The sequence below is a fragment of the Lissotriton helveticus genome, chromosome 7 (genome assembly GCF_964261635.1).
Source record: "Lissotriton helveticus chromosome 7, aLisHel1.1, whole genome shotgun sequence".
NCBI classification, from domain to species: domain Eukaryota; kingdom Metazoa; phylum Chordata; class Amphibia; order Caudata; family Salamandridae; genus Lissotriton; species Lissotriton helveticus.
The window spans coordinates 834,545,751-834,573,375 of NC_136068.1; the positions used below are offsets into that span (position 1 = coordinate 834,545,751).

General features: G+C 50.1%; 1 protein-coding gene across 1 annotated transcript in view; it reads right to left on the reverse strand.

Moving 5' to 3' along the window:
• Nucleotides 1–27,625, reverse strand: part of ANKHD1 (ankyrin repeat and KH domain containing 1) — a 1,380,661-nt gene that overhangs the window by 255,015 nt on the left and 1,098,021 nt on the right. Inside the window, exon 27 of the mRNA XM_078653327.1 lies at nucleotides 15,120–15,257. Within this exon, the coding sequence (XP_078509453.1) occupies nucleotides 15,120–15,257 (138 nt within the window). The remainder of the gene's footprint in view (nucleotides 1–15,119; nucleotides 15,258–27,625) is intronic.

Genomic DNA, 27,625 nt, shown 5'->3' on the forward strand with positions numbered 1-27,625 from the left:
GGACAAAGGATACTGGTCCCACCCATAGAAGGGACCTAGTTGTAGTACAGCCCCCTTTAGCAGGATAAAGGTAGGAGCTGGTCCCATTCCAAATTAGATTAATCCTGAACGGAAACTCTACAAGAAGAAACTCTGGACTTCGACTTTCTACAACAGAAGACTGAAGAAATCTCCCTTGTGGGCAAGGAGTGTCCACCCTGCAACTGCAGGCACCATCAAGCGTCCAGCGGCTTCACTTTGTCGTCTTCCCTCGAGGATCCAGACTTCAGAGCCCGACGAGACCCAGATTCCCAGACCTCTCCGACCTCAACTCACATCTGCAGCACAGCTGAGATCCGTGGGTGCGACGAGACACGTGGGACCAGCCATCTTGGAGAAACTGCACTTCGCTTCCAGTATGACTTCTGAGGTAAACTCGGCCAAGTGCTTTGGGGATTGAGAAGCCCCAGCCACGAGCAGCTCCTGCACCGAAGATAAGCCCTCCAGCCTCGACGAGATCTGCGTGGGGCCCTTCTGCTTGTTTGCTGCTCGACGCGTTGTCTGGTCACTTGCCAGCTGGCTAGTGACCTCCTAGACGACGAACTTTGAAAACTACACTGCTGGTCTGGTTGCTCCAGACTGGTCCTTGCTCCCTTCCAAAAAGAGGAGCACCCTGGACCCTCCTGGTCCACTCCAGACACCGTTTTCACTCATCGCGTGGGTTGCCTTTGCCAAGGCCTGTTGACTCCAAATCCGGATCCGACACCGTCGACAGCGAGAGCGAGAGCCTGCGTGGGACAGCTCGTGCCTCCATCCTGGTCGTCGAAGACACCTCCTGGTCCACGTGGCTGCAGAGAAAAGCGTCCACTCTTCACCTGATCGCGACAACGACATCTGGTTCCTTCCTGGTTCCACTCCAGTCACTGGCTAGTGACTTTGAACATTGTCCCCTCTGCTTTCAGGTCTTCAGCATCTCTGATCCACCTTGGATCACACCGGACATCTTCCTCCTGGTCGCCTGCAGCATCTTTTCTTTCAGGCTCCATAGACTTCAACGCAGAAACCCGACACGACTTTGCACCTATGCACCCGCAGCCCGTTGGTGAGGTAACAAGAGCATTTCGGTGCTCAAGGGTAGCTTGACTCTCCTAGTGTCCAGATTCACAGTAGTTTTAGTCCTAACTAGTCAGGATTGTCCGTACTCACCTTTTTCTTGAACTGTACTGTCCATAGACGTTGTTACGCATCTCGCGTGTGAGTTCACACTCTGCACACGCGTTCCGTGGGCCTCCTATTACTTAGCTAAAGTTATGGTAGCGTAGTCCCAGCGATCCTACAGCCTCTGGACAGCTCCATTCCTTCTATCGATTTCCTCATACCATTTACTTAGTATATGGTTTGCCGTGCCCCTAGGGCACCATTGTAATTTTGTGCAACTTATCTTATTTTTCCTAAGAGATTGTCATGTGCTTAGCCCTCTGACCTCATAAAGAGTTCAGAGGTGTTTGTTATTATTAAATATACTGTTTATTTTCATAACAACCTGTGTGGTGTCCTTTCATCTGGTATTCAAGGGGTTATATTGTGGTAAAACAGCTGGCTTCACATGCCAAAAGAATTTAGCCTAAGACTGCTTTGTCCATGCTACCATTAGGATAGCTGGTCTATAAGGTTGACTTACAACCAATCACCATAAGGGTTGTTTGGACTGATACAAGGTGATCACTAGAACTAGTGAGCATCATCTATCAGGCCAACTTCTCACAATAGGACGGTGCACGGGTGGTATGTTGGGTGGAGTGGAGGTGAGCTCTAGGCAATAGCCATGTTGGATAATTAGCCTGACGCACTTGTCTGTGGTGATATTTAACCAGACTGGCAGAAATTGTTGTATTTTTCCCCCTCGACTGGTGTTATGTGGTCTGGGGGTAGTGCCAAAAAGTCACTGCTTTGTGTTAGTGGAGGATCTATTTGCATTGCCTCCACCTCTTCCCTTGGTATTGTTTCCTCTATAACCATCCCTGCTGGTGTTCTTGTTATATGTGGATTGTGTGTTACTCTTGTAGTTGGAGGATTGCTGTGATGTTCCTCGTGCTCCTCCTCTATATTTGGAGACATGAAAGGTGCCCCAGTGTTGTTGGGACTGAAGAGCTCCCATAGACTTTGCAGTTTCTGCATCCTTTTTCATTTTGTCCAGAATTGAATCAACCGCTGGACCAAATAAAAAGTCTGGGTTGATTGGCTGATTAAGAATTGTTGATTGGACTTCATTCTTAAAGCCTGATATATGAAGCCATGCGTGGCGCCTTAGCAGCACGCTTGTATTAATGGATCTGGCAGCTGTGTCTGCCGCGTCTAGGGCACATTTAATGGATGCATTGGTGATGAGCTTTCCCTCTTGTATAAGTTCATCTGCCTGCTGTTTGTAGGGATCAGGTAAGTGTTGGAGAATTTCTTCCAAACTGTCGTAGTGCGCTCTATCATATCTGGCTAGCAAGGCCTGTGTATTGGCTATTCTCCAGGAGTTTGCTGCCTGAGCCGCCACTCTTTTGCCTGATGCCTCACAGATTTTAGACTCCTTGTCTGGAGGTGCGGCCTCACCAGTAGTCTGAGTTTGCACGCTTACGTGCGTTGGATACCACGAGGGAATCTAGGGGTAGCTGTCCTTTGATGTATGTAGGATCTATAGGTGCAGCACTGTTTTTTTCTCAATTCCAGGGTTTATGACCCGTGCTCTAGCAGTGTCCTTAAAAATGTCACTTGCATGTTTTAATACCCCTTTTAACATTGGGAGTGTTTGAACGTGTCTCTCAGATGTTGTCAGTGTATCAAAGAGGAAGTCTTCCTCAATAGCATCAGAGTGTATCTCTACATTGTGGTAGGTTGCTGCTCTATCTAGTAGTGAATTAAATGCTACTGTATCCTCTGTGGGTGATGGTTTAGTAGGGTATACTGCAGGGTCTGTAATGGGCAGAATCCCTTCAGTGTCTGGTTCCCCTCCTCCACCCCATGGCTGTGTGTTTGGCTCTGAAAGTGGGTTTTGTGGATAACCAAAACCTACATCTGCGTCCTGATCTTCATCAGGGTTGTAGTCAGAGCGTGCCGGTGAAGTTGGGGCATAAGGAGTAGTAGGCATAGCAGGCGAGATAGGTTCAAAGAATATAGGAGAGGTAGCACAGTCTCTCTTTTTCTTTAGGGGGATCTTGGAAAGGTCTTCAATTGTTTGAGGTCTTTTCTTTTTTGTATGAACAGTCACTTTACCAGTTTTTGGGTCAATGTAGAGTTTTGACTGGTCCTCTGTGGAGGGATCTGGGTGAATAAGTTCCTCTTCCTCAGTCTTTGGTGCTGTAACCTTTTGTTTTTGTCTCTTTGGGTCGATGCTTTTTGGTCTTCGACCGTTTTAGGTGGTTGGATCGGTTTTGGATGTTTTTCAACCGGTTTTGTTGGTTGAACTTCCTTGGCTGGCTTCACGACCTGTTTCGGACCGAGCGGTTTTGTCGGTTCGACAGTGTCCTTATGTTGTTTTGGAGCCTGCTGTTTTTCCTCGATGCCCTTTTTCGGTTTGATGGGCTTCGGCTCGACTGATTTCCTTTCGTCCACCTTCGGTTTTGGATCGACAGTAGTTTTGAGCGTAGGCCTTGTTCTGTCGTCAACCGTTTTTCCCCCTTTGTCGATACCTGAGGCTGATTTGCTCGATTCGACGTTCTTTTTGGGGGTCGATTCGACATGCTTTTGAGTCGAATCGACGTGTTTTGGCTTCGAGGATGACTCTACGGCCTTCGACTTCGAGCTCGACTCGACTGCTTTACTCTTCGATGTCGACTCGACAGTTTTTGGTTTCGAAGGTTGCAGTGATACTGTGGCCTTCGGTTCGACGCCTTGCGGCTTAGATACCTTCGGTTCGACGTAATTCGGTCCGAAGACTGTATTGTCGATTAGTTTCCGTTTCGATGGAACCGATGTTGTGTAACGTGTCTCAGAGGGCTCTTTTGATATGTTCTTAGCCGGGCGGTATGGCGGGGCTGTAGAACGAGGATGTTGATCTCGGCTAAGGCCTGCTGGCGATGCCTCGACCTGAGTCTCTGATAGAGGTGTAGTGTCTATATGGGGCGGTGTACTCACGGCTCGCCCCTCGCCGTCATCGGAGTCGTCTTCAACTGCTACGATGTCCTGATCATAGTCCTCGAGATCGACGATTAGTTCTCCCTCTTCGGGGTAATATTCGGAGTCGGACTCCGAGTATTGTCTGTCGTCTTGATCTGATTCTTCAGCGCTCGCTAGATCTTCTTCGTCATCGAAGATGTTATCGGGCTCTGGCGCCGATCTTTGCATTTCTTGCCTCGCCGCCCGTCGATTCCGAATAGTCTTTTTCGATCGGAACTGGGCACAGGCTAGGCAACTGTCTTCATTGTGATCTGGAGATAGGCATTTATTGCACACTGGATGCTTGTCTGTGTGTGGGAACTTCGAGTTGCACTGAGGGCAGTACTTGAACGTACTTCGTTCCATCGACGGTCGGTCCACGTGGTGTCGAGAAGGCCTCACGGCCCGATTCGACGACTGGAGTGCAACAAAGTTGTAAAAGTGTATCGGCACCGAGCGCTGAACAATACCGACGGATCCGAAGGCTTTTTGGCCTTTTGAAGAGTTTTTCTTGATTCCGAACTTGGAGAGTAGGAAAGTACATCCGAACCCAATGGCGGAGAAAAACAATCTGAGGATGGAGAGGATGCCCATGCACACTGTAGTCCAAGGGAGGAGCCACCTATCTCATGATACTTCGAAGACTCTTCCAGGACAACAATGTGCAATCATCCGGACCCAACACTAGGCGGCGATCTATGCACAGATATGAATTCAGCAGCCCACATGCCTCGAACATATATATATATATCTATATATCTTTATCTATATATCTATATCTATATCCATATCTATATATCCATATATATATATATATATATCCATATATATAGTGTGCTGGTCTCATTGGTCTCTGGAGCACAGAGACAGTCGGTTTAGGTAAAACCAAGCTGGGAGGCTCGAGTGCAGAGTTCGTTTGTCAGGCGGGTCGCTGTAGTTAGAGGCTCTCACTTTGCTTTGGTCACCTGGACAGGGAAAGAAAACCGGCAGCAGGGCCATTCTCAACTAAGGCCTCGTGGATCTGGAAGTCCCTCAAGAGCAGGTCGGTGTCCGGACTGGACGCGCAAGATGCATTGGTAGATGCAAGGGCCCGATACCCAGGGCATTGCTGCGGAGAGGCTCCTGGAGGGGTCAGCGTCTCGAGACTTGGTGAAAGTGATGGGGCTGACCTCCTGGACTCACGACAACCTGTTCTGGTGAGTTGCACCCTGGGTTGGCCCGATGGCTAGCAAGACGAAGTACTGGGTCGATGCTGTTGGTGCCTGCAGAAGCAGGGGGATTGTTCCTCCACCCCAAGGGAGATGCTGTTTGTTTGTTGAATGGGAGAACAGTACTCAAAGGGTTTGGGGAGACTGCTCAGCTTCTGGATGAATCTGTCTTTGTTATTGTGCCTAGCCTGAAAGTGCAACACGCCCACTGACTATTTAATTTCCCACCTGCTCTGGTGCCTAATGGGACCCAGGGCAGGAGGTGGCATTCTCCAGGTCTGGGGCAAGCCATTGTCGCATATCAAGTACAGCAGAGGCTTTGAAGCCCTGCATGGACATGCTAATTCAGTAGCCATCCAGCCGGAGGATCTGTGATCACCTTCCGCAAGACTAGGTATTATTTCTGACCTCAGAGCGTGGGATCTCACCTACAGGTGGTCAGAAACTAGTCTGTGGTGGCATTATGGATTATACCAATCAGAGTACACTAGAGGACTAGTACGTTTTCCGAGGGCACCTCTGGGTACATGTCATAATAAATTTAGCACTGGCATCAGTATAGATTTATTAACACCATCGATGCGGTGCATTTTCCCGCTGTGCGCTGGAAAATTTAAAAAAACGCGGTTCATGACGACCTCAGCTCGTCATGAGTGTACAAGAGGAGTACTTCATGACGAGCTGAGCTCGTCATGAGCGTCGATGGGGTTAAAACATGGTGATTGATACCAAACACTAATTGTTTCAGAGCAGCCATCATGTAGCTGGTTAACGTACGAGTTACTTACCTTTGGTAACTAAATATCTGGTAGAGACGATTCTAGCTGCAGATTCCTTAACGTAGAATTATCCCCAGGCGTGAGACTGGATCTGGAATTTTTTTTGCCACAGCATCCCTGCGCGCTGGAGGGACGGCATTGCGCGACTCTGCCCTGGTGGCGTCCGCGCACGTGACGTCACGAGGTCACATAAGTCCCACCCGGCGCGCCTACATCAGTTTTCTTCGGAGAACTTTTCCGCGCCAAAACGCAAAGCCACCAGGCAAACTGTGGGAACATGGGACCATGGGAACAGTGTGTAAAATATTAGAACATTTGGAAAAAGGAATGGTGAGGAACAACAGCATAAGAAGTAGTGACAGACACTGCAGTACCCAAGGGCAGGGAACAGAATAAAGAACAGAGCCCAGCCCTGAACCACCACCCTGCCAGAATGCAAACCGTACCCTCTTGAGACAAGGCACACATGCAAAAGGTCATGAGAACCTGAGCAGGAGTATGACCCCAACCAGGAATGACGAAGGGGAACCAGTTCCAAGACAAACAGGGAACAACAACCCACCAATGCAACCCTAGCACATAGTGCGACAACCCCCTACGGAAAGAAGGGGCAAAAAGCTGTACGGTGAACCCAACCTAAAAAGGGGGGAGAGCAAGGCAAGCCCCAACCCCGAAGTAACCAGGACAGAGGGGCACAGGAGTACCCATAGACCCATCCTTCAATTGCCAAAGAGGAGGAAGGAACAAGAAACAGGACAAAAACATCCTGTCAGAGAGCGAAGAATGCACTCACAGAAACATAGCCATCCACCGGAAGGCGAGTGCAGAAGGCCAAGCCAAAAAGGGGCTCGTAGAACGGGGAGGAAGGGCGGGCAGTGAAGAAATCTGAGGCTAGAATCGTCTCTATCAGATACATGAATACCGAAGGTAAGTAACTCGTACATCTGATAGAGACTACTAGCTGCAGATTCCTTAACGTAGAAGAGATACCTTAGCCATACCCACGGGGAAGGAGGGTCTGCGAAAGGACCCCACTAGCCTGGACATAACAGAGAGTCCCGCAGGGGACTAATCCAACTGACAGGGCGAGGAGCCCTGTCCCCGAGGCAAGGGGAAACCCCCACAATAAGAACACCACCAACACCAAGAGGGGTGTGGGAAGAAGACAGAAGAAAGAGGAAGCCCGTATGCACTCAACAGAGGAACCAAGGGCAAGACCAGAGGAGGCCGAAGCACCCCACACACCTACAAGGCAACAAAACCCCATCCAATGCCAAGGCAGGGAAGAGGAAGAAGAACAAACCAGAGGGCCCAAGGAGATGAAGAAAAAGAAGGCAAGCCCAGCACAGTCCGAAGTCAATAGGCTTCAGACACAACGGCGCCAACATCTATAAGCAGCCGGAAGCACGAAGAAGAGCCCGGGGCCCCCAGGAAGACCGGGCAGGCTACACCTGAAAAGGGGAGAACATGAAACCATCTCAGCCTCCAAGACAGGAGCCGAAGGCGAAGAAATGCCCAGACACACCCCCACGAGGTGTCCGTGCACATGAACTAAAGAAGCATCCGCAATGTACATAAACGCAATGGAGAGCAGAGCCCCGAAGGCGACCACAACCCCCTAGCACAGCGCAAGCTATATAACCGCTACCACTACCCCACATAGAGTATGTTAAGTCCCAACACATGGGAACCCTCTTTGGAAGAAACGTCCGCAGCAGAGAAAAAAGCGAAAAGCCGTGGGGCAAAAACCTCAGCAGACGGCTTGACAAGCAGCCAAAGAGAAAACAGAAGGACTAATCTCAGGGCCAATCTGCGCAGATAACTCAAGTAAAAACACACACACAGGCAACAAGGGCCGTCCAGCAGCCAACACGCCACAGTCTCCGCAAGGAGGACTTGAGTGGCCATAAAACACACAAGCCAACAAGGGCGACTCGCCCAGAGAAAACGTCCAAGAACGAGATCAATTCACCCGTCGCTGAGGAGGAGGACGAAGTCACGCCAAGAACCTCTGGATGGCTGAGTCTGCCGGGGCATGGAATAACAGCGTTCCTGTCGAAAGGAAGATCAACCAGTCGTTCCCTAACATTCTCAGGGAACACAATGTCCCGAAGCCAAGTGTGGTGGCGAAGGGCAACCGAAGAACCCATGGCACGACCCAGCGCTTCCAAAATGCCCAGAGCAGAGCGAAGGATGAACGCTGCCAGCTCCCTGCCATCAACGCATGATGCCGCAAGTCAATCTGAACAGTCTCCTGCGGATCCCAAGACTCAGCCGAGTCCCACAAAGAAGAGGTGGCCCTGGCCAACACACATAAGGTGTTAAGTGCCCGTAGAGCGGCGCTGGTCGAAGTCAACATGTTGCGCCCCCAAGAGTCCAGCCAGCGGGCCTCCTGGGACGATGGAGACAACAGCAGCGACAGGAAAGGAAAAGCAGTCCGCAAAAGTGGACTGGAAGCAGAGGGGTGGCGGGAAAGACACGCCGGGTCACGTGGTGCCGGAGCGAACCTTCAAAGGGAAGCAACAGCTCCCTCCCACCAGAGCCCTGGTGGAGAACCTCTAGAAGATAATCTGCAGGAAAATGAGCAACCGGGTCACCCATGTGCAAAATACCCACTGCCTCCGTAGGGCCCCCGCGGTGGAGAAAGCAGCTTCTCCGTGGGCGACGGCTGCAAACTAAGGCGGCAGTCCCCGAAGCCAAGCAGGGCAGGCAAAGGCCAGACCTGAAAATTAGAAGGAGAGACCGAGGAGTGGGGGGCCTGGTGCTCCGGCAAAAGCCGCGGCCTCGGAAATGGCAGGGAACCGCCTTTTGATGACAGCGGGGGAAAAGCCACCACGCGGCGGCCTGTCTCCGGTGAGGACGACACCATCAGGCACCCAACCTCCGGAGAAGAGGGAGCATCCGAAGACGAGTCCGCGACCAGACGGCTGTCCGGCGCCGTAGAGTCCGCTGCCTGAGGCAGGACGCCATCACCATCCGGCGCCACGGGAGATCCCGGACAGGCCTCTTCCACCTCACACAACACCGGGGACCGGAGCCGAAGCGGCCAAGGGACGATGCCGACTCGACCTCCAACGAAGCAGCCGCCTGCGTGGAGGGACGAGAGGGGGCCAGAGAGGGCGAGGGGTCCTCTTCCAGCCTCGACCCATAGCAGGACGAGGGGGGTCCATCGACCCCTGTGGCACCGCCCGGGCCAGAAGCTGCAGATGCCGTAGAGACGCCTCCTCAGCCGTAGACGAGGCTGCCGTCTGTCCAGAGGGCTGAGAGGGGCTCAGGGATTCGACCCGAACCCCGGCGACCTCCCGCGACACCACAGGGACTCCCGCAGGAGTTTGCGGCGAAGCAGAGGCGCCGTGGTCCGAAGGAGGGACCCCCGTAGGGCGGCACCACATCCTCCAAGCCTGGAGCCGAACCAGCCACGGCCGGAGCCGCCAGCGGCGCCGCGGTGGACCCCACGCAATGCAAGGGATCCGCTAATGTCCCAGGAGGGGAAGGAGGAGGAGAAGCCAGCGAGGCCTGCAAAGTCGCTGCATATGACTCCATCTGAGCTCTCGACGCCCCCTCATAGGGAAATGGTGGATAGGAGGACGAGACACGGGCCGCATCACCCGCGGAGAGCCCACGCTCCCAACAGGCCTGAAACCAGCCCTCGGAGACAAACAGCGACACTTACCCACCGGGGAGCGACGCTCGTGTGGTGCTGAAGAGGGATGAGGACTACGATGACCGCTTCAAGAACCTTTCGCCGAAGCTGAGCGAGGGGAAGCCGCCGCCCTGGAGAGACGCGCCAAGAGCAGTTTCATCCAGCGCTCCCGCCGCGACTTCGACTTCAACTGTTGGCATGCCTCACAATGAGGGGAGCGGTGATCCTCCCCCAAACACCACATACAACTGAGGTGAGGGCCCGTTGTCTACATAAGGCGCCCACACGACACGCAAAACTTAAAGCCTGAGGCATTCGCACACTGTTCCACACAAATACCACAAAGGGAAGACAAAGGGGCCCTACCAGGCCTAGAGCAGAGACCAGATCCGCGTTGCACGCGGAAAAGGAAAAAACTGACGTAGGCGCGCCGGGGTGGGACTAATGTGACCTCGCTGACGTCACGTGCATGGACGACGCCTGGCCGGAGTCACGCGATGCCATTCCCCTGGCGCGCAGGAATGTTGTGGCAGAAAAAAATTCCGGATCCAGTTTCACACCTGGGGATTATTCTACGTTAATGAATCAGTGGCTTGTAGTCTCTATCAGATTCTTAATGACCAGTGCCCAGTACACTTCCTTAAGATGGCTGCCTGATCACTTCCGATATCTAGTAATGAAACTAGACATCAAAGTGCCTATCTGCTCATGCAGATGTGCTCTCACATTAATATAATGAACCCTGCCTTAGGGCTCCAAGACCTTGTAGGGGTGATTAACACATAGTATATGTAGTGTAAGTTAGCATGGCACATAAGGAGTGTGCCATGTCGTGGTTTCAAAATGGTTTGCACCATTTCATGCATCCTGCAATGGCAGTCTGCATGCAGTTTTTGTATGGGCCCCTTTGGGTGGCATAATACATGCTGCAGCCCATAGGGACAGTCTTTAGTACCCATGCCCTGGGTACCAAGTCTACCAATTACAAGGAACTTGGAGGGGTGCTAAAGTGCTTGCCAATTGGGTTGCAATTAGACATTTACCTTGTTTTAAGCGAAAGAGCACTGGAACTGGGGACCTGGTCAGCAAGGACCCAGTGCACTTTAAGTAAAAAAGCATCAGTTCTAGGGCAAAAAGTGGAGGTGCCTATTAAAACAAGCATTGGCATAGCCAATAGGTCTCGCTTTTGGGACCTTATAAGTATTGAGTTATGCAGCACAATATCCTTGGTGCAACAACATCAACTGTTGCATAGCTTATCACTTATAAGGTCCCAAAGTCGAGACCTATTGGCTGGGTCATACATAGGCATTAGAAACAGTGGTCCCTTTGGGTGTCCAACATTTTCACTGATCAAGGTAGGTCGGTAAATGTACACGAACTATGGGTATAGGTGGATTTTGCCAATTTTCAAAAATAGTGGCTTAAGACGATGTCGTCCTGCTTTTCTGTTTTTACAAACACTAGGAGAAGAACAGCTGACTGTTTCAATTTTAACATTTTTAAAGTTTGTTTTACAATGTAGAAATTCAATCATGGTCTAATCAAATTTTCTAATTTTATTGGATCTGATTTGTACTGCTATTACATGAATTCTATAAGATAATGTATGCATATATTGTGTCCAAACACTGTATTGGGATTTTATGATTATTTCTTTTAATCGAATAAAGATGATTGAATTGACTTGATAGGGAAGTCTACTTTGGGCCACAGACTTTTTTGTCTGCACTGTACTGCCTAAATTAAACAGTGCTGATGTTGGGGGTAGAGAAATGCCTGTTGACAGGGTGAGGAGGGGAGCTGGAGTACTGGAGGCACCCCCTGGAAAAAACCCATAAAAAAACAAATGAAGTAAACACCAGCTGCGAGCGTGTGTTGGTGTTTGCTCCATCCACCTTGAAATGTCCACAGATTGACAGAAGGAAGTCGCCGTGATGCTATCAAGGGTGTGGGTTTAAATAGTCCTGGGGGTAATGTTGAAACATTTCAGATGTTTGCTGTTTATGACATATTTTAGTTCTGTAAGGGATTTGAGGAGGCCAAACGTGGCTTTTTTCTCTATTCTGCCTAGCACAACTGGACCCCGATGATAAATGTGTGGTGCTGTTTAGCTCCGTGCCGTAACATGGCTTATAAAGTAGCAGTATCACTGTATGAAACCTGATTTCACTCAAATATATACACATTCATGTTCCAATGTAGTGATTAGGCAAAACAGGAATACGAATGAATGCCCTCCAATGTTCAGGTGTAAATTAACCAGCCAATTGGTAACTTTTAGAAAAAAAGAAAAAACATATTTTCCAACTGCAGGTAATTACACGGTGACATGGGGGGGACTTTACTCAGATCACTGAAAACAAAGCACAACTCAAATCACGGGCCCTTTATTAATTTGCGCTTCCAGCCCTAGACAATACACTACTTCCTTTAACAAGGGTTACTAGCAAAATCAGATAAGCCATTACATGCATTGCTTCATTTAGTCAGAGCATTTCATGTATTGTTAAACTGGCTGGTGGATGCGCGCAGGATCGCGCTGGAAGGGGGGCAGATGGCGCCTCGCGCGTGCAACCGCAAGCTTGAAGCCACCAAAAGCGTCTGGTAGCACTTTGAAATCTGTCTCGCAAAGCACCGCATGCGCTGGCTCAGGCGAGACCTAAAAAGGGCACTTTCCTACAGTGAGAAGCGGCAATCAGGGATCTGGGCTACCTACTCTTCCCAGCAGGGTTCTACAGCTTTTGCTGCCCTGTGCAGTGAATAGGAAATCAGCCATCTGACTCTTGGAGTCTCTGCTTGAGGATGCGCTGAGGAGACTACTTTTCCACAACAGACAGTCCTTTACTTACCTACCCCTCATTTTGGCCCAAGTTCTGTCTGCCTTAGCTTCAAGAGAATGGATGGTGGATTTGGACGTGTAGGGTGCCTACTTTCATGTGCCCGTCCTGAAGCACCCACAGATGCTATTTACTGTTCAAGGTGGGCCAGCAGCATTTTAAATTTGCAATGCTTCCTTTAGGCCTTACCAGCACACTTCAGGTGTTCATGAAAGTGATGGAGGTCATGGCAAACCTCAAAGGGGTGGGGGGGTAGGGGGGGTTGGGGAGGGTAGGCATTCCAGTCTTCCCCATCTTGATAATTGGCTGTTGGAGGCAGGCTTGCCACAGTCAGTCGTAGACCATCTTCAGGCGACAATGAACCTCCTGACATCATCGAAGTTCACAATCAATGTGCTAAAGTCACACCGACTCCTTTGAAGAGGCTCCATTTCATTGGAGCCATTCTGTGTACAGTGCAGCTCTACGCCCTCCCTGCAATGCAAGAAGTTAATTGTTTTACCTCGGTCCTGGGTCTCCATAAGCGTGGCTCACTCAGAGGCTTCTGCATCCTGTTCTTCGACTAGGTCAGGTGGCATATGCGGACTGTGCCGTCAAACCGAACTTCTCAGTGGGCCGAGCACCGGGGGACCCGGTCAGATTCCATCCAGGTTTCGAAGAAGACTGCAAAATATCTGCAGTAGAGGCTGCTGGACCTCTACTGGACCAGCTGAAGACATCGCTCCATGCCCCACCCAGAATGGAGTGGGTGGACAGATGCATAGATGCTGAGATGGAGGTGGATATCAGAGGACTATTTACCTGGTACTAAAAGCCTTCTTACCCTCAATCAAGGAGGTGCTGGCTCAGGTTCTTACGGACACCACCACTGCCAAGTTATACTCCAAGAAGAAGGGTGGAATAGGGTCCTGTCAGAAGGCTCCTGATCTCTGGAGCTTAAGGAATTTTCACTGCATCCACCCTACAGCACACTGCTATTAAGGACCAGAGCGGCCTTTTCACCTAAAGTCATTATAAATAACGGGTCATTAGTTGTGTGGCACGCACAAGTAATGGGTCCGCAATCCCGCCCTCACCAGGAACCAAACACCCCATTGTAGCTCTTCACTGTCAGGATAGTGAAGCAGAGCAGTCTAAGGCCTATTCAGGGGAGGTGGTGAGAGCTAGTAATCACCATTCGCTGGCTTGCAATAATAAGACTCACAATTGTCCAGTCTGTGCTTTTTCTTCAGAAAAGGAAATGAACATTTACTGTGCACACACTATTTAATACTACACAGTAATTTACAGATACACATAAGACTGCTGGAAATACCTTTAATAACACTGCATTTGAGCACTAAAGGGTAATGATTAAAAAAATCTCAGTTACCAACCATCCCTGTGCAATGCAGCATATATCCATAAAGGGTGTGTTATAATAAACAACCAAGGTGATGTAATAACACAGAATCGTTAGACACTTTTGGGAATTTATATGTCGAATATGGACTTATCAAGGTCCCTGATATTCTACCTTTGATACTTTCGTCATATGGTTGTTTATTAAAACACACCCTTTTTTGATAGAGGCTTACCATTGTCAAAGATACTCTGCGGTTGATGCACAAACTTCGTTAATTTTTGGTGGTTTGCTGTTGATTATAGAATATTTCTTCTGTCTAAACTGTGAATATGAGGTTATTTGAGAAGTCTATTTAAACACCTTTTGCAGAACATGTCTCAAACTGCGAAATGGTGACCTCACCAGTACTTGGACCATTTCCATTTTTTGATTTCCAGTGGCAACTACAGCAACATCAAGCGATAACGGACATGGTCTCCTTTAAAACGAATGTTTTTCGGTACTTTTACCTAACCAACAAGACCCTTCTAAGCCTTGAAAAGGTCACAGTGTGTGACAAAACACGTGTCTGCGGTCTTCCATATATTGAAAACTGGAGAAATCTGACCTGTGGGACAAAATAAAAGAAAAGCTATGGTCTTCAGGACTAATCCTTAGTATTCGGACTTTTACTCAAAAAGTGCAATAACTTCATCTGAAGTGCTGGGGTATTCTATTTTGCAGATTATTGGAAAGAAAGTTCTGTGGAGATTTTACCTAACTATACATGTTCTATGTGTCTTCTTACTGAAGGATTACCAACTTGACATGGGGAATTATTCAAATACCATGTCACAATACAAGTGATCCAATAATGTAGATGAGTGAAAATGCTCATCAAAACACAGGGCTGTCTGTGGCATTGAAAAACAAAAGTACCAGCAAGCTCAAAAAGACTGCATATTTATAGAGATGCTGTGCCATTTCTAGCAATGATGTTTGCAATTTCACAGTAACAGTCTGGCCCTCAATCACAGCATCACCACAAGGCTCTGGGAAGGAGCACCGAAGATGACCCATGAATCCAGTCTGACACCAAGGGAAAAAAATGTCTAAGGTGATTTATCAGAGCGAAGAAACATCCATTAAAAGATAATCACGAGGTGCAATGTAAGGAAAGCATATGTAGAGAAGCCACCTTACCTTCTAACAACTTCTTTCCATCCTTCTTCTCTTTTTTGCCCTCTTTTAGGACTGGTAAGATAAAGCTTTCCATTTGTTGCTAGTGGCAGAGATTTGTGACTAGACGATAGTGAATTCAGAGGCAAATCATTTTCAAATCTGTAAAATAAAGAAGAAGTAGCAGTTGAATCTAGCATCTAAACTTTCTTAAATTTGTGAAAGAGCCTGTGGTCACTAGAAAAAGACCATAAAATGCAACATTCGTGCACACTCAACCAAAGAAGAGCTCTAAACATGAAGACTTGTACATTGGTTGCTATTTATAAGAACCTGTAACAACAATACACGAGACAATTTGCAAAGCAGTATGCCACTTACGTACACTTTTGGGAGGAGAAGGCTACCACTTCAGCTCCAGCATCGAATTAACTGCCAAGCAAATGCACAAGTTACTTACCTTCGGTAACTATACATCTGTAAGAAACAGTAGTTAGTGTTAGATTCCTCACCTTAGAATATCCCCAGGCGTCAGACTGGATCCGGAAAGTTTTGCGTAGCAGTACCCCTGCACGTCGGTAGGGGCCGTCTGCGGCTCCGCGTCCGTCATTGGCACCAGGATGACATCATCGGTGTACTTAGACGCCGCCCTCGAGCGCTGACGTCAGTTCTTATCCACAGCTTTTCCACGCCAGAAACGCAGAGCCATGATAAAAACCAACACTGGTGCCATGAAACTAGGGCCCTAAAGGGATGAACCTTAACCCTAGATATCGGTTCGCAGAACGGGGAGGATGGGTGGGGCAGTAAGGAATCTAACACTAACTACTGTTCCTTACAGATATATTGTTACCGAAGGTAAGTAACTTGTGCATCTGAAAGAAACAGGTTAGTATTAGATTCCTTACCTTAGAATAGATACCCCAGCAATACTAACCACGGTGGTGGGTCTGCGAAACCATCAAGTCCGGGAGAACAGAATGGCCTAAAAAGCCGTCCCTCCGGACTTGGCTGTCCAGGCAGTAGTATCTAGCGAACGTGTGCAGCGAGGCCCATGTAGCTGCCTGACAGATGTCCTGCAAGGGGACTCCCCGACCCAGGGCAGTAGTAGCCGCCGTGGCCCGAGAGGAATGGGCCCTCAGCCCAACAGGGGGCTCCCTTTTAGCCAAAGTGTAGCATACCTTGATGGACAACACTACCCACCGAGAGTTGGTGCGTTTGTGCACCGCCTGTCCCTTCTTAGCGCCCACATAACCAACAAAGAGCTGGTCGTCCACCCGGAACTGGCGTGTGCGGTCCAGATAGAATGAGAGCGCACGTTTTGGGTCCAGACGGTGGAGCCTCTCTTCCTCTTTCGAGGGATGCGGAGGTGGAAAGAAGGTGGGCAAGGTGATGGACTGCCCGATGTGGAAGGCAGTGACTACCTTGGGCAGGAAAGAGGGACGCGCTCTCAAGACAACTTTGTCCGGATGGACAGAAAGGAAAGGAGGTTTGGAAGATAGAGCCTGGAGCTCACTCACTCTCCTGGCAGAGGTGATGGCAACCAGGAACGCAGTCTTAAGAGTGAGAAGACGAAGAGGGCAATTGTGGAGGGGCTCGAAAGGAGCGCGCATCAAATAATTAAGAACAAGGTTCAAGTCCCACTGAGGCATCACGAAAGGAACAGGAGGAAACATGTGAGTGATGCCCTTCAAGAATTTATTTACAACAGGAGACTTGAAAAGAGAAGGCTGATCAGGTAGCCTTAAGGCCGAAATGGCAGAGAGGTAGCCCTTGACTTGATAGTGCCCAGAGCAGAGCCCTGCTGTGGAAGAGAAATAAGAAAGACGAGAACCTCTGAAAGGGGGGCAGAAAGGGGATCCCACAGCCTTTGCTGTGCACCATGCCACAAATGTATTCCACCTGCATACTATACCGATTTTGTGGAGGGACGCCTGGCTGCCAGAATCACATCACAGACTTCAGGAGGCAAGTCAAATGGTCTCAACTGTCGCCGCTCAATCTCCACGCATGGAGGTGGAGGCTGGACAGGTTCGGGTGGAGGACCGTCCCCTGCTGCTGCGACAGAAGGTCCTCCTGAAGAGGCAGACAAATCGGGGGATCGACTGACATGCTGAGTAGCTCGGGATACCAGTATCTTCGTGCTCAGTCCGGAACCACAAGGATGACTTGGGCCCGGTCTCGCCTGATCTTCTTCAGCACTCTGGGCAGAAGTGGTATAGGCGGAAAGGCGTACAGGCGTACAACAGACCACAGCTCCACTCGCGACGAAAAGAGTCGCCGAGCGAGTGCCGCCTTGGAAATTCCAACGCGCAAAACTGATGACATTGAGCGATCTCTTCGGTGGCGAATAGATCTAACTAAGGCTCTCCCCACTGCTGAAAGAGACCTTGCGCCACGTCCGAGTTCAGACGCCATTCATGATCCATCATGCACCGACGGCTGAGTTCGTCCGCTCCTGGCATTCAGAGAACCTGCCAGATGTTGAACCACCAGGGTCACGCCCTGATGTTCCAGCCATTGCCAGAGGTGCAGAGCCTCCTGACACAGGGTCCACGACCCCAACCCGTCCTGTTTGTTGGAGTACCACATGGCGGTGGTGTTGTCCGTGAACACCTGCACTACACTCCCCCTGACAGAGGGGAGGAATGCTTTCAGTGCAAGCCGGATCGCCTGCAGCTCCAGAAGGTTGATGTGGAGCCGGGACTCCGCCGGAAACCATAGGCCTCTGATCTCCGCCTCTCCCATATGGCCCCCCCAGCCCAGGAGGGACTTATCCGTCACGACTACGTGCTCCGGTTGGGGTAGGGAGAGGGATCTGCCGCTGACCCAATCACTGTCCGTGAGCCACCACTGCAACTGTCTCGCAGTGCCCTCCGAGATCAGGACGTGGTCGGACAGGTTGCCCGGATGATGGGCCCACTGAAACTTCAGGTCCCACTGCAGAGCCCGCATCCCCCACCGGGCGTGAAGCAAAAGAAGGATGCAGGAGGCTATCAGCCCCAGAAGCCGCAGCGTCAACCTGACCGAGACCCGGGATAAAGGCTGAAAGATCGGAATCAGAGCCTGAATATCCCGAACCCGCTGTTCAGGAGGATAAACCCGAAACAGCGCCGAGTCCAGAACCACTCCGATGAAGAGGAGCTTCTGAGAGGGACACAGGTGTGACTTCGGCACATTGATGGAGAACCCCAGCAGGTGCAGGAGGTCGGCCGTAGTCTGGAGGTGGCTGACGACGGTCTGGGGCGAGCCCGCCTTCAACAACCAGTCGTCGAGATAGGGGAAGACTGACACCCCCAATCTGCGCAGATGAGATGCGACCACCGCCTTCACTTTCGTGAACACCCGAGGGGCGATGGTAAGGACGAAGGGGAGCACGGTAAACTGAAAGTGCTCGTGACCTACTGTGAACCGCAGGTAGCGCCGGTGGGCCAGCAGGACGGGGATGTGAAAATAAGCGTCCTGCAAGTCCAACGCTACCATCCAGTCTCCGGGGTCTAGGGCAGCTAAGACCTGAGCCAAAGTCAGCATCTTGAACTTCTCCTTCCGGAGGAAGCCATTGACGTTTCGCAGGTACAAGATAGGGCGTAGGCCCCTTTGCCCTTCTTGGGGACCAGAAAGTAGTGGGAATAACAACCACAACCTACTTCCGGCCCAGGAACGCGCTCGATGGCCCCCTTGGCCAAGAGGGCAGATACTTCCTCTTGCAGAAGTTGAAAGTGATCCCCCGACACGCGGTGGTACTGCGGTGGCATGGCTGAGTGGTCACCTCGAAGGGGAGGGAGGAGCCCCTTCGGACGATTTGCAGCACCCACCTGTCTGGAGTGATGGTGTGCCAGTGGAGGAGGTGATGGCGGACCCTGCCCCCCACTCGCGTCGAATGGGCATGAAAGCTCGGACTAGGAAGGCTTTGAGGCAGATGCTGCGGGGGTGGATGTGGACTGGCCACGCCCTTGTCCCCTGGCACCGCCACGGCGGTTACCACGTCCGCCACCACGTTGTATGTTAGACTGCGGCCCATGGCTGGCAGGACTTGAAGGGGCACCCCTTCCTTGGCCACGAAAGGAGCGAAAAGCAGACTTCTCCTGACGCTGGCCCGAGAGGCCCAAGGACTTTGTCGTAGCCCTGGAGTCCTTGAAGCGTTCAAGTGCATGATCTGCCTTGCCACCAAAGAGGTGGCTTCCATCGAACCACAGGTCCATGAGGGTGTTCTGGACCTCAGCCGAAAAGTTGGCAGACCTCAGCCAGGCGTGGCGGCGAACCACCACCGTCGTTGACATCGCCCTGCCCAGCGAGTCCGTGGTATCCAGCCCACATGGTATGGAATACCGCTTTGCGTCTCGTCCCCCTGCCAGGGCTTGAGCGAGCTTTGCCCGGGCCTCCTCCGGGCACTCCGGCAGCACAGCCGCAACCGTATCCCACAGAAAGTGGGTATAACGGCCCAAAAGGCAAGCGGTGTTGACTGACCGTAGCCCACAACTGGGGGAGGAGCACAGTTTCTTGCCAAACTGTTCATACCTTTTGGATTACCGATCTGGAGGTGCAGTCGGGAATGCGGATTGGGAAGTAGAGGCCTGATAACCAGGCTCTCGGGAATGGGGTGGGTGAACAGAAAGCTAGGGTCGCCCGGAGCTGGGTGGTGGCGCCTGGCGACGTTCCTATCTACAGGGGGACTTGTAGTGGGCTCCGGAGAGCCTATCTGCGGTTTAAGGACCTCAGTGAGGATGTTAGACCTCACAGTTGCGACAGGGAGCGTAAGCGCCAAGGCCTTGGCCGCCCTCGTCAGCACCACACTATAAGCAGCCCGCTCCTCCGTAGCGACGGTAGGAGGGGAGACAAAGCCAGTGTCAGGTGAAGTGTCAAGTCCACTGGCTTCCCCTAGCTCGTCTGTCCAGTCCTGAAATGACTGAGACTCCTGTGTCAGAGGGTCCTCAGACCCCTCCCAATATCCCTCGTCCTCCATCTCCTGAAATTCAGGGTCAAAGGATGGAGCCGGATCAAAGAAGAATGGCTCCTCAGCCGGCATTGAATGCGGGGTCGATCGACGCCGGTCCGGCGGCGGATACGGACCCAGGGAGGGATCAGGGATGGCGCCGTGCGGGGACGGCATCAGGGGGGGGGACACCCTGGGGATCTACGCCGGCGGGGTTGTAAGGGCGACCACCGGCGACCTGCATCCGGATCCAGCGGGGGGCTGTGGCGCCGGGACCAAAGTCGCCGGGGGGAAGCACCGGCCGGTGCCGGGGCCGACGCACCCGGCCCGCATGGACTCCCAGTCGGGCCGCTGGGCCTGGAGGCGCTCCCGCGGGATCCGACGGAGGAGAGAGGGAACTCATGGCCACGAGGAAGGCCTCGATCTCCTCCGGCGTCACGTTCAGCCCAGGGACCGGCGGGTATGGAGCTGGCCGCGGGACCTGCGGCTCCGGTGTTGCCCGAACCCCCGTCGTGGTCGGCACCAAGGCAATAGAGGCACCGGTGGTAGGGATCAGTAACCAACATCAGCTGGTTGCAGACGGTACCGGCACCGAGAGTCGTAAAGACTCGAGTAGTGATCAAAAAGGATCGAAAAAGTTTAGTCAAAAAGTGACTAAGGTACTGCGTTTTCTGGACCTGCGCTTGCTGGCACAGAAAAAAGAAGAACTGACATCAGCACGCGAGGGCGGCGTCTAAGTACTCCGACGTCATCCCGGCACCAACGACACCGACGACGGACGTGGAGCCTACCGACACGCAGCGGTACTGCTACCCAAAACTTTCCGGATCCAGTCTGACGCCTGGGGATATTCTAAGGTGAGGAATCTAACTCTAACCGGTTTCTTTCAGATACAATATTTACCTTCAGTATCCATCTTTCTGATGGATACTCTAACAGCAGATTCCGCACTATGAATATTTCCACAGCATCAGACTGCGTCCAGAAGCTTTAGAGCAGTATTCCTGTGCATCGATAGGTGGCATTGTGATTCTGTGCGCTGATGTAGTTCCGCTCCGGAAGTGATAACTAGTGCTGCAGATAAGCGCCACTGATGGATGTTAACGCCAGTTGCTTTCTAAGCCATCCGCATTCTCATTCGCTAAGCTTATCGGCAGACCAATGTGAAGATCTCTGAATTGGGTCCTTTTTCGATGTAAAAACAGTCTAGTTCACAGAACAGGTAATTGGACAGGTCAGTGAGGAATCTATGGTTAGATAGAGTACCCTCCAGAAGGAAAATGATTCTAACTTTTCAAGCATCTTTTCATACCGTGTAGTGCTGATGATTTTGTTATGTCAATTTTTATAGCATGCCAATCACCCGTTGGGGTATCCAGGTGCTCCGCAGGTGGGTAGGCGGCTCTCAGGTGAAATTATTAGAAGAGCCAGGCATCAGCTTCTTGTCAAACTCAAGAAGCGTAGAGGAGGCTCTGATGCGTTGTGGGAGATGATTCAATGTTTTGGGGGAGGTGTACCAGAAAGAGCAACAGTCGGATCTCTTTTTGTGTGTGCGGGGTACCTATGGTAGTGAGTCCTAAGCGGAGGTGCCCTAGGAGTTTATTTGAGGTTTACATGTTGAGGTAGGCGGAGTCTGTGTTCTGTAATGCTTTGTATGTGTGTGTATTGGGAGCCAGTGAAGCTCCTTGAGGTGTGGAGTGATGCGAGAGCAGTTAAGGATGTCTTGCGACGCGTTTTGGATGGTTTGGAGCCTATTCAGGAGCGGTTTGGCGATTCCTGCAGCGAGTGCATTGTCGTAGTCAAGTCTCCTGATTATCAAGGCCTGTGTGACCTAGTTTTCATAGTATTCTCCAGTGTAACTTGAAGATTTTTCACAGAATCCTCAGGATGTTGAAACAGGTGGTGGTCAGCGCGTTTACCTGGGCTGTCATGTCAAACTTGTTGTCTAGGAGGATTCCTAAGTATCTGATGAGGTAAGTGTTGTAAATGAAAGCAGGCTCAGATCCAAGGTAGATTAGTTAAGTAGGTTTATAAAGTAAGATGTTAACAAGAGCCCCACCAGGAGCAGCCTTCCTGCTGCTCAGCCCACCCTCCAACTGACTCTCCCACTCACTCACCAACATTCCGCAGCCACCTCACACACCAACTTTCAACCACCACAGTCACACTGGCTGAGCAGCAGGTTTAACAGTAAGCCAGAGAGGTCATGTAGATGTTGAATAGGGTCGGCTGAGAGATGATCCTTGGGGACTCTGCAGATGAGGTTCTTGGCTTCTGATGTGTAGGGTGGCATGTTGACTGTGTTCTACCTGTGGAGAAGGGGCAGACCCAATTGAGGGTGGGTCCTTGTATGCTTATTTCATGAAGTATTTTGATCAGATTGTTGTGGAAGACTGTATTCAAGGCCGCTGAGAGGTCGAGCAGAATGAGGGCTGCTGTTTCTCTTCAGTCCAGGAACATCCGGATGCTCTCTGTAGCAGCAATGAGGGCAGTCTTGGTACTGTGATTGGGTCTGAAGCCTGACTGCATAGTGTCTAGGAGTTTGAGTGTGTTGAGGTAGTTGCTTTCTGATGGCTTTGTCCATGAACTTGGCTGGGTAGGGTAGTAGAGAAATCGGTCTGTAGCTTGCTAGTTGGGTGGGGGGTGCCTTAGTTTTTTTTTTTTTAAATAAGTGCATTGACTGCTGTGTGTTTCCAGGCCTCCAGGAACATTTTGGTGGTGATGGAGGTGTTCAGGATACGGGTGAATATTTCACTTTTTGGGTGGGTGCCCCTGCAGATGTGGTGGGGGCATGGCCAGATATGGTGGGTCCATTGGTGCCCCAGAGTAAATGTCCCCATAATGTTGGCTGTCTCCATTGTGGTGATCATTTTCCATGTAGTCCAGGTGTTTCCGAAGTAGTTAATGGAGGTGAGGCTGCAGGGGTTCAGTTCAGGATATAAATAGTTGAAAATGGCTTTGATTTTGTATGTGAAAAGTTTCGAGCAGTTATTGCATAGTTGTGGCAGGGGGTGATGCTGTTAGTGGTGCAAGCTGGAGTAATGAAGTCTTCGACAATAGTGAAAATTTCTGTGCAGCTATTGGTGTTATCTAGGCGCTCTGTTTGGGCCTTCTTTTTTCTCTGATCTGCTGGTGGTAGCATCTGAATATTGATTTGTAAGAGTCTTTGTTAGTTTCTTTGTGGTAAGTTCTCCATCTTTCAAGTTGCTTACAGTGATGTTTGGTTGAGCGGATTACCTCAGCTAGTCTTCTTTCAGGTTCTTTTTTGGTTGTTGTGTTTCCTGGGTGCTAGGGAAGCAGCGCATTCTAGGATCCACTAGTCGAGCTGTTTCATGTGGCTTGTTCAAGCGCAGGGTATGGGACCTGGCAGAATCTGAGATGTTGGTCCAGTAGCATCAGGCCAGGCTGGTGGTCGTGGGTTTTACTCAGGGAGGGATAAGGATTTTGGAGGGGCTCATGGAGTGGTCAGTCCAGGTGAGAGGGGTGTTTGCAGTGACTGATGCCGTTGGAGATGGCGAATATGGGGGTTGAGGGTGTGTCTGGCTGAGTGTGCGTGTCTGGCAACATGTTGTATCAGTCTAAGGTTTCCAAGATTTTTGAGGAGTGCGACCACAACACAGCTGGGGATTTTTGATCATACAAATGTGAGAGTAGGCCTTTCAGTAGAATGCACGTTTTTAAGTCCATGGTGAGGAGGAAGACGAAATCTGAGATGTTGTTGATTAAAGTAGTTTGTGGTCAGGGGGAGGCTCGATATTCTGTTACTGAGATTTGCAGTTTGAAATGTGGGCATTCCATGAAGGAGGTTTAGTTTTCTGTGGTCCAAGTGCAGCTGACTTTTTACTTTAAGATTGGTGGAGACTACGGATTTCTGTTGACAGTTCTGTCTTGCGATCCTGTATCCTGCAAGGATGGCCTTGGCGATGTCTGGTGCAGATGAGGTAAGGAGCATAATGGCAGCGGACCATTTCTCTCTTATGCAGAGATCCTGAAGGTGTGCACCCCACCCCTCTAGGGAGGCATCTGTTGTGAGGATGAAATCAGGTACGGAAAGCTTAAAAGTGAGCCTGACGGAGGCATTTTTAGAACGCCTCCACCAGGAATTGGCACTAAGTCGTCGAACGACCCTGAGAATTGCAGCCGCTGACTGTCCAGATTTTCCTGAACTGATTTCATTCTCAGACGGGTATGAGGTACTTGCAGAATTGCTGATGATAGTATTCCCAGAAAGGATTTGATCATCCTCACAGAAGCGAACTTTCTTTTTAGGAGGTCTGACGCCAAAGAAGCAAGGCGAGATTGCCTTTCTTTGGACAAGAATGCTTTGTCTCGGATGGCATCCAACATTGCCCGTAGAAATTGAATTCTTTAGTAAGGACAGAGGACTGATTTTTGAATATTCAGAGACAGTTCTAGAGAGTGAAAAACCTGCAGGCATGTGGATGTTGCGTGAGAAGCCTGCCGAAAGGAAGGAGACTTTATTAGCCAATCGTCCAGGGAATAATTGGATGCCATGCAGTCTGAGATGAGCTGCTACTGGAGTTAGGAATTTGGGAAAGACTCTTGGAGCCGAGAGTAAGCCGAATGGGAGGACTTTGAATTGGAAATGTACACCTGCCACAGTAAATCGAAGGAATTTCCGGTGTTTGGGATGAATTGAGATGTGGTAGTACGCATCCTGGAGATCCAACGTTATCATGAAGTCCGCATGACCCAAAAGCTGAAGGATTTCTTGAAGTGTGACCATGCGAAAGGATTTCCTTTGAAGATATTTGTTCAGTTTCCTTAAATCCAGGATAGGCCTCCATTCCCCTGACTTTTTCTTTATTAGAAAAATGCAGGAATAAAATCCTTTCCCCACCTGAGAGCGAGGCACTTTTTCTATCGCTCCTTTCGAAAGCATGGTTTTTCCCTCCTTTCTGAGAAGACCAAGATGCGGTGAATGCTTCTTCAGAGGTGGATGAGGAGGGAGGGAAGTGATAAATTCTAGGGTGTGACCAAATTTGATAATGTCCAATACCCACTTGCCTGTGGTTATTTTCTTACAATTTTCGAGATGTCGGGATACATTCGGAATTTTGTATACTAGTTGTGGCAGGTCTGGTGCAGGTGTTAAAAGATTGCCACTGTTTTCTAGCAGAGTCTCTGCCTTGAGGTGGTTGTCTAGAAGCGGCCGTTGGGGGATTTCTATAGGACTGCTGCAGTTGGTATCCATATTGTCCTTGACTGCCCTGATTTTGGTATTTTTGATATCCTCCAAGAAATGAATATGAACCTCTGCCTCTCGCTCCTCATCATTCTATATTTAAAGTACCCAGTGCCCTGGCGGTATCAGTCTCTATTTTGTAACACCTTATTAATGTGTTTCCCAAATAATAAGTCCCCATCAAATGGCATGTCCAGAATCTTTGTCTGAACCTCCGGGCGAAAGTTGGTGGATTTCAACCAACCCTGACGTCTAAGGGTTGCTGCTCCGGCAAGTTGGCGAAAACCCAAATAAGCCATATCCATAGAGATATCAATAATCTCTGATGCAGCCCTTTCGCCTTCCAGAAGTATTTTTCTTGCTTCCTTTATTTTATTCTCAGGAAGATGTTCAAGATAAGGGGAAATGTCCGGCCATAATTGGCGGTCAAATCTGCCTAAAATCGCCAAAGAATTTGTGGCACGAACTGAGAGACCCGCCATGGTGGTAAAGCATTTACCGATGTTATCCAGACGTCTCCCATCTGGTTGCGCCGTTACTGGAATAGATGGATTAAGAGACTTCCGTTGGGCCGCCTGTGAAATAACAGAGTCTGTCTTGTCTTAGGTATCGAAAATGGATTTTATTATTTTCGCTCCTTCCCAAATATGATCATTTATAGGCATTGAACGAACCAATTTTCTTCTTTGATCTTTAAAATCATAAAGAAAACACTCTGTTTTCTGTACCGATACAGCAAGATGAAATCTAGTTGCTGCCCTTTCCATGAAAGCGTGAAAACCTCCTATATCCTCAGGAGGGTATTCAACCACCTGAGGGACTGGTGAGGATGGCGTTGGAAAAAAGTACTCATCACATTCATCCGCAGTTGTGGGTGAGTTTGGTATCTCTCCCTCTTCAGCCACAGGGCCACCATCATCATTTTTAAGGAAATGAGTAGGCAAAACCACCTGAGGCACCGAGACAGGGGCAGCAGGACTCGCAACCTGCAAAACTGTAGGCGCAGGAGGTTGTTCTGTAACCGGTACTGGTGGGAAGCGTGCATTATAATCCCTCAACATAGCAGTTAGTTCTTGCATCAAAGCCGCAGGCATTTGAACCACAGGTTCCTGATGGAAAGATTCCTGAGGGCCTCTTAGAGATTCACAGGGCTCATAATATTCCTCATCATCTTCGTCCTCCTGATATTTAATTCGGAGCTGAGAAGGATCATGTGCTGAGATAAAAGGTCCTTCATCATCTGACTCCTTCAGATAGTGGCTAGGAGGTAACGCTGAGATATGGGTAACATCCTGATAAAATTGTCTTGAAGATGACAATTTTGAAGTTAGCACTGGCATAATTTGCAAAGATGTAGTTCTTATACGCTTCAGCGTCGACGAAATGTACATGGACGACGAGTCAGTATCAGTAGAAATTGGCATTATAGAAGAGACCGTCGACGTTGAAATCATTGAGGTCGTCGACGGAAAAACATCGCGGTCGCTACCGTCGTCGATGGTGGGCTCGTCGAAGAGAGTAGTATCGGCGTCGAAGGTGGGCTCGTCGACGGAAGCTGTATCGTCGTCGACAGCAGAGGCATCGTCTATGGCATGGATGTTCTCGATGACGTAGGCGTCGAGATTGGTATCGTCGACGGCAAAGAATGAATATGCTACTTACCAGTATGCATCTGTTCTTGGCATGTAGGGCTGCTAACATTCATATCTTAGCATTAGATCGCCGCCTAGTGTTGGGTCCGGATGATCGCACATTGTTGTCCTGGAAGAGTCTTCGAAGTATCCTGAGATAGGTGGCTCCTCCCCTGGACTACAGTGCGCATGGGCATCGGCTCCATCCCCAGATTGTTTTTCGCCATTGTGGCAGAAGATGGAGTGAAAAGTGTAAAGGATGTCCATGCTAATGACTGAATACAATAGTATATCTGCAGCTGCAACAGGCACCGGGGAGGAGGGTGGGCGATATGAATGTTAGCAGCCCTACATGCCAAGAACAGATGCATACTGGTAAGTAGCATATTCAGTTCGAGGCATGTGGGCTGCTAAATTCATATCTTAGCATAGAATACATAGCAGTCCCTCCATCAGCGGCGGTTGCCCGTGCCAGCTGCAGAAACCTGAAAGAGTGTTTTGAGAACAGCCTGTCCTACAGCAGCTTGCTGCTTGGAATGCACATCAACACAGTAGTGTTTTGTAAAGGTATGTGGTGTAACCCACGTGGCTGCTCTGCAAATGTCCTCTAAAGGAATGTTCCCTAGGAAAGCCATGGATGCCCCCAATTTGCGTGTGGAGTGCGCCCTTGGGGGTATCGTTAGAGTGCGCTTGGCCTTTTGATAACATATTTGGATGCACTTAACAATCCACCTGGCTATTCCTGCTTTGGAAATAGGGT